General features: G+C 45.8%; 1 protein-coding gene across 1 annotated transcript; it reads left to right on the top strand.

Annotated features, from left to right (window-relative positions):
• The first annotated feature begins 3,141 nt into the window (after positions 1–3,141).
• On the top strand, positions 3,142–6,588 carry LOC132402427 (gastrula zinc finger protein XlCGF49.1-like). Its single transcript, XM_059985282.1, has 2 exons — positions 3,142–3,194; positions 4,217–6,588. The coding sequence occupies exon 2, from the start codon at positions 5,027–5,029 to the stop codon at positions 5,693–5,695; it is 669 nt and encodes a 222-aa protein (XP_059841265.1). The 5' UTR covers positions 3,142–3,194; positions 4,217–5,026; the 3' UTR covers positions 5,696–6,588.
• Positions 6,589–7,310: the final 722 nt, after the last annotated feature.

Genomic DNA, 7,310 nt, shown 5'->3' with positions numbered 1-7,310 from the left:
CAACTGCCAGAGACCCTACAGCTGTGACTTTCCTTTGTGGGGTCATTCCCCCCATCCCAACAGTATCTAAAGTGATATACCTGTTGTTCAGGGAGATGGCCACAGGGATACACCGCACTCTCCTTCCTGACTGTCAGTCAGTTTCCTGTGCCGTGACCTTGGGTGCAACTACCTCTCTATTTGTCCTACCTATCACCCCTTCAGCCACCCGAATGATCTGGAGTTCATCCAGTTCCAGCTCCAACTCCTTAATGTGGATTGTTTGGAGCTGAAGCTGGATGGACTTCTCACATGTGCAGTTATCAGGGACACAGGAGGGTCTCCTACCTTCTCACATCCCCCAAGATGACATTTCCACTATCCTGCCTGGAATCTCTACTGTTCTAACTTAGCAGGGGTAAAAAAAATTCTACCTCCAGCATAATTTTGCCCTTTCTGATTGAAGGCTCTCTGCACTGAAACCTCAGAGGTAAAGCCTTAAAGTCTCCACTTTGACTCTGACCACTCCAACATTGGCTCCTCTACTTGCTCCTGCCTAAGATTAAGTTCTTCTTGATAATAAATCGTGAACACTGATGCTCAAGGCTTCAATAAATACTGCTCTGAGCCACTGCCATTAATACTCAGTTGTTGATCCTGAGTGATTTACGCCCCCTCAAGCTTCGATTCTCTCTGATTAGCGATGGGTCAAAGCTGGGTAGGGCAACACAAGGATGAATGACTGATTGAAACCCATCCCACATTCAGAGCAGGTGACCGCCCTCACCACAGTGTAAACTCGCCACTGTCTCTGCAGCGTAGATAAGTGTGTGAATGCCTTCCCACAGTCTGAGCAGGTGAATGGCCTCTCCGCAGCGTGAACTCGCTGGGGTGTCTGTGCCATGGATGACCGAGTGAATGCCTTCCCACAGTCTGAGCAGATGAATGGCTTCTCCCCAGTGTGATTTGGTAGTGCTTCACAAGTGTGGACGACTGAGTGAATCCCTTCCAACATTCAGAGCGGCAGAATGGTTTCTCCCCAGTGTGAACTCACTGATGTACCTTCAGTTGAAATGACCAAGTGAATCTCCTCCCACATTCAGAGAATGTGAAAGATCTCTGCGCAATGTGAACTAACTGGTGTGTCAGTATATCAGATGGCTGAGTAAATCCCTTCCCACAGTCTAAGCAAATGAACGGCCTCTCACCAGTCTCAATTCGGTAGTGCTTCACAAGGGCGGATGACTGACTGAATCCCTTCCCACATTCAGATCAGCTGAATGCCCCCCCACTCCGGTGTGAACTAACTGGTGTGTCAGTAGGTGATTTGATCGAGTGAATCCCTCATCCCATTCAAAACATGTGAATGGCATGTCCCAGGTGTGAACTAACTGGTGTGTCGGTAGGTGAGATGACCGAGTGAATCGCTTCCCACAGTCTGAGCAGATAAATGGCTTCTCCCCAGTGTGAACTTGCTGGTGTCACTGTTGTGTGTTTGAATGTGTAAATGTTTTCCCACACTTTCAGAAGGTCAATTTTCTCTCACTGGTGAATATATTTTTAGCATCGATGACAGAATAAATTGCTTCTCATACTCAGAACAGGTGGGCATCTTACTATGGTCTGAACTTGCTGATGTAACTTCAGGCTGGATGACTGAGTAGTTTCCCTCCCTCACACAGAGCAAGTTGAAGTCAGATGTTTGAATCACACGTAGAGTCAATGCAGTGAATTTTATTGAATTCACTTATTGAATTTTTTGAAGAGGTTACTAGGAAAGTTGACAAGGGTAAAGCAGTGGATGTTGTCGATATGGACTTCAGTAAGGCCTTTTTCAAGGTTCCGCATGGAAGGTTAGTTAGGAAGGTTCAATTGTTAGGTATTAATATTGAAGTAGTAAAATGGATTCAACAGTGGCTGGATGGGAGATGCCAGAGAGTAGTAGTGGGTAACTGTCAGGTTCGAGGCCGGTGATTAGTGGTGTGTCTCAGGGATCTATACTGGGTCCAATGTTGTTTGTCATATACATTAATGATCTAGATGATGGGGTGGGAAATTGGATTAGTAAGTATGCAGATGATACTAAGATAGGTGGCATTGTGGATAATGAAGTAGATTTTCAAAGCTTGCAGAGAGATTTAGGCCAGTTAGAAGAGTGGGCTGAATGATGGCAGATGGAATTTAATACTGATAAATGTGAGGTGCTACATTTTGGTAGGAATAATCCAAATAGGACATACATAATAAATGGTATGGCATTGAAGAATGCAGTAAAACAGAGTGATCTAGGAATAATGGTGCATAGTTCCCTTAAGGTGGAATCTCATGTGGATAGGGTGGTGAAGAAAGCTTTTGGTATGTTGGCCTTTATAAATCAGAGAATTGAGTATAGGAGTTGGGATGTAATGTTAAAATTGTACAAGGCATTGGTAAGGCCGAATTTGGAGTATCGTGTTCAGTTCTGCTCACCAAATTATAGGAAAGATGTCAACAAATAGAGAGAGTACAGAGAAGATTTACTAGAATGTTACCTGGGTTCAGCACCTAAGTTACAGGGAAAGATTGAACAAGTTAGGTCTTTATTCTTTGGAGCATAGAAGGTTGAGGGGGGACTTGATAGAGGCATTTAAAATTATGAGGGGGATAGAGTTGACGTGGAAAGACTTTTTCCATTGAGAGTAGGGGAGATTCAAACAAGAGGACACGAGTTGAGAGTTAGGGGGCAAAAGTTTAAGGGTAACATGAGGGGGAATTTCTTCACTCAGAGAGTAGTAACTGTGTGGAACGAGTTCCAGTAGAAGTGGTAGAGCCAGGTTCAGTATTGTCATTTAAAGTAAAATTGGATAGGTATATGGACAGGAAAGGAATGGAGGGTTATGGGCTGAGTGCAGGTCAGCGGGACTAGTTGAGAGTAAGCATTCGGCACGGACTGGAAGGGCTGAGATGGCCTGTTTCTGTGCTGTAATTGTTATATGGTTATACAATAGTCTCTGCTTTATTATTTCCTATATTCCTACCCATTGCAAATGGGTACTTATTGTAGTTATATATTTTATTTTTCGTGAAGCCTGCACACTTCTAAGTGAGTTTTTAAATGTTGCTGAGGTTACGAATTTCCCACTTGGGATCAAATGCGCAAGCGTAGAGGTCTGAGCTGATTCCCGGATATCGCGCATGCACTCAGTAGACGAGAAGCTCACAAGGATCGGCCGCAGGTAGCGGGGGGGTTCCGGCCGAGACTTTAATCAGCGCTGCTTGAATGGCGATTGAAGTACATTCCTTTGAGCTCTGGCCACACTGGTCCTACACCATGGGGCAGCCCCGGTCCTTTCCCTCTTTTTCAGCCCCACAATCTGTACCCGGGCCCCAGGGACCTTTCAGCTGATGAGCTCTGGAACTACAGCCAGCCTTGCGGCGCATGCGCATCGCTAGATCCTTGGATAGCGAGTAGATAGGTTTCTGGTTCATTGGGCATTCCGGGTAAAGAGACAGCCATGGGTGATTTTGCCAGCCTTGTCCCCGTACAGGCAGCGGAAATGGTGGGAGCAGATGTATCTCGCAAACACTGCCGAGCTCCAGCTATGTAAATCCGAGGATTAGGAACTCAGAGCAAAAATACAGTTCCTAGTTAATCTCGGATGAAGAGCCGACCTTCCAGTCAGTAAAAATGTCATTTAGTGCTGTGTGGAAAATAAGCCTTCCATCAGCTTTAGTTCTCTCTAAGTAAATAACGATATGAAACACCTTTGTCCTCAATGACAAGTAACCTGTGACTTTCACATCACAAAAGTGACATTCAAATAACTGCTGCCTTCGCCTTCATATTCGTTGGCATTGCCATTGATGCGTTCATCATTGTCAATCAGCTGGGGGGAGGGGATCCGAGGAATTAGAAAATCTCCAGGATCAGACTTGTAATAACAAAGGCTCTTTGCAGTGTTGTGGAACATGACCAGAACTTGAAATAATACCAAAGGACAGAGACAAATTGAGCCAAGTCACAGGTTGATTGAGGGCAGAAATAGCCCATTCTCATACAGACAGGAACACAAAGAATTTGCTGGTCAGTTAGGATGCATGATCCTTGCCCAGTTACAAGGGTGAGGAGTTCATAGATATACAAACATACATAGAAATCTACACTTGAGATGAACTTTGTAATATTGTGGGACAGACTAAAATTTCACCTGAATTAATGTCCTTCACCCACTGATATCTTTTACAAATATCTTTACAGATTTAAAATGCCAGAACACTTGTGCAGGGAAACCTCAAACACAGCAGCACATCAGTTTTGCTGTTACTGAATGGATATTTAAGGAGTGACCAAGTATTTTCTTTGCAACAACAACACATCTGTTGTCAATCCTTGGAGATGAAGAGGTATCTCATTGTGGTGAACTACATATACCTGTCGGGACACGCCCCCTGCTGACTGCTCCTGTGGCTCCTCCCACAGACCCCTGTATAAAGGCGATCAAGGCCTGAGCCCGGCCTCTCAGTCTCCAGGATGTAGTATGGTGGTCACTCACTGTTTGTTCCTTCTTCCAGCCTTACGTCACAGAGTGAGTTATTGATGGTGCATCACTCATGCAATCTGGAAATGTGTTTTGCGTCCGAAATGAAGTTTTCTGTTGTAACTCAGTGTTATTCACTGGAACCAGGGTGCTGAGAACACATCATCATTTGTTCACTGGAGATCAGTTCTTCAACTGCATTGATTCTATGAGTGATTCAAATTTATGACTTTCACCTGCTCTGTGTGTGGGAGGGGAACTACTCAGTCATCCAGCCTGAAGATACATCAGCAAGTTCACACCATAGTGAGATGCTCCACCTGTTCTGACTGTGGGAAGCAATTCATTCTGTCATTGATGCTAAAGATATATCTGAAAATTCACCAGTGAGAAGACATTGACCAGCTGTGAGTGTGGGAAGGCATTTACACACTCAAACACACCACAGTGACACCAGCAAGATTACACCGGGCAAACGTCATTCACCAGCTCTGAATGTGGGAAAGGGTTCAGTCAGTCATCTCAACTGAATGAACATTAGCGAGTTCACACTGAGAAGATGCCATTCACCTGCAGTGACTGTGGGAAGGGGTTCACTCACTTGTCCACATTACAGAGGCACCAGCAAGTTCACACTGGGGAGAGGCCATTTTCCTGCTCAGACTGGGAAGGGATTCACTCAGTCATCTCACCTACTGATACACCAGTTAGTTCACACCTGGGACAGGCCATTCACATGTTCTGAATGTGGAAAGGGATTCACTCATTCAAATCACCTACTGACTCACCTGTTAGTTCACACTGGACAGAGGCCTTTCACATGCTCTGAATGTGGGAAGAGATTCACTCGGTCATCTCAACTGACGGAACATCAGCGACTTCACAGTGGGGAGAGACCATTCATCTGCTCTGAATGTGGGAAGGGATTTGCTCGGTTGTTTCAACTGAAGGTACATCAGCGAGTTCACACTGGGGAGAAACCATTCAGCTGCTCTGAATGTGGGAAGGGATTCACTCAGTCATCCACACTTGTAAAGCACTGCCGAATTCACACTGGGGAGAAGCCGTTCACCTGCTCAGTTTGTGGGAAGGGATTTACACAGTCATCTGACTTGAAAGTTATCAGCGAATCCACACTGGGAAGAAGCCGTACACCTGCTCAGACTGTGGGAAGGAATTCACATGGTCATCTGACTTAAAAGTCCATCAATGAGTTCATACTGGGGAGAAACCATTCACCTGCTCAGACTGTGGGAAACAATTTACACGGTCATCGGACTTGAGAGTGCATCAGCGACTGCATACTGGGGAGAGGCTCTTCAACTGCTCCAAATGTGGGAAAAGATTCACTCGATCTTCTCACCTACTGACACACCAGTTAGTTCTGTTATGTTCCCAGCCCCCTACTTTGTGAGAATCGCAAGAGCACCCATTGGGGGGGGGGGGTCAGTAGACCCAGGAAGTGAGAGAGAGAAACATGCAAAATTGCATGTCCCACCCAGGATGCAGAATAAGACGACAGCGACTATTGTCTCATGGAGACCACGTGAAAAGCCCTCGGGCAAGGTGGGCTGGTTGAGAGAGAGATTGCATCATCCCAACCTGATTGACACCTGCGACCCCGTAAGGAAGTATAAAGGAGATTCTCAGGGGGACAGCCCCCTCAGACGCACCAAGAAGACACGAGAGAGTGTTCCCGCAGCAGCGGGAAGCCATTCTGAAGGAAGCCACGTGCGTTAGATTCCGGGATTGGAATTTGTGGCTGGAATCACAGAAAACCGCTTTTAACTAACATCGGGGAGAGGAAACCAACGCTCCCCCGATTTCACGGAAGCTTCATCAAGACTCGGCAAGTTCTTTCTCTTCTCCCTCAATCTCTCTCTCTCTCGGTCGCCCCACGTGAAACCCGGCGATTTTCAAAGGGCTGAGGCCTGCAGCCTTCTGAGTGACTTTTATATTTCCAACGGACAATCTATTAACCCCTAGACAACCGTAGAGCTCGCTTCTTAATGATGATTATTACTATACCCGCGCGTTAGATTGAGTGTTGACAATGTGCACTATCTGAATGTATGTACTAACCTTACTTTTGTGTCCCTTTATAAATAAAAATGTTTGAAAATAGTGACATCAGACTTCAACGGACCTCTCTATCTTTGCTGGTAAGTTCTCCAGTTACGGGATTCTTAGCTAGATAGATATCTGATGGATAGGGGAATCAAGGGATATGGGGACAAGGCAGGGACTGGGTATTGATAATGAATGATCAGCCATGATCTCAGAATGGCGGTGCAGACTCGAGGGGCCGAATGGTCTACTTCTGCACCTATTGTCTATTGCCTATTGTAACAGTTGGGGTTCTCGTCTCGGGATCTGACACCAAATTGGGAGGCCAGTGAATCGGGCTTGTAAATCAAAAACTTGAATCTGGTTACGCGGGTAGCCAGACGGGAAACCAGCAAAGATGGACGTGGGTGAATTTATGGAAAACCCGACGGTGGGGGCGCTAGAGGCGGCCACAAAATCAGACTTGTTAAATTTAGTGAAGGGGTTGAACCTCACAGAAGTGAGGTCGTCCATGAAAAAGCGGGAGGTACGAAGGGCCATAACTCAGTATTATGTTGAGAAGAATGTGTTTGAAGATGAGGTATTGGCAGATATCCCTGACAAAGTACCATCAAGTGGGACGGTTCAGTTAGAGGTGGAGAAATTAAAGTTGGAACATGAAATTAAGTTAAAAGAGCTGGAAGTGGCTGAGAGAGAGAGAGAAAGGGTTGAGAGAGAGAGAGAGAGAGAAAGGGTTGAGAGAGAGAG

Source organism: Hypanus sabinus, chromosome 12, assembly GCF_030144855.1.
Source record: "Hypanus sabinus isolate sHypSab1 chromosome 12, sHypSab1.hap1, whole genome shotgun sequence".
In the NCBI taxonomy this organism is placed as follows: Eukaryota; Metazoa; Chordata; class Chondrichthyes; order Myliobatiformes; family Dasyatidae; genus Hypanus; species Hypanus sabinus.
This window is presented reverse-complemented; position numbering and strand designations above follow the sequence as displayed.

Excerpts from the sequence above, each read along its gene's own strand:
- LOC132402427 (XM_059985282.1), top strand. The coding sequence starts at position 5,027 with ATGAACATTAGCGAGTTCACACTGAGAAGATGCCATTCACCTGCAGTG.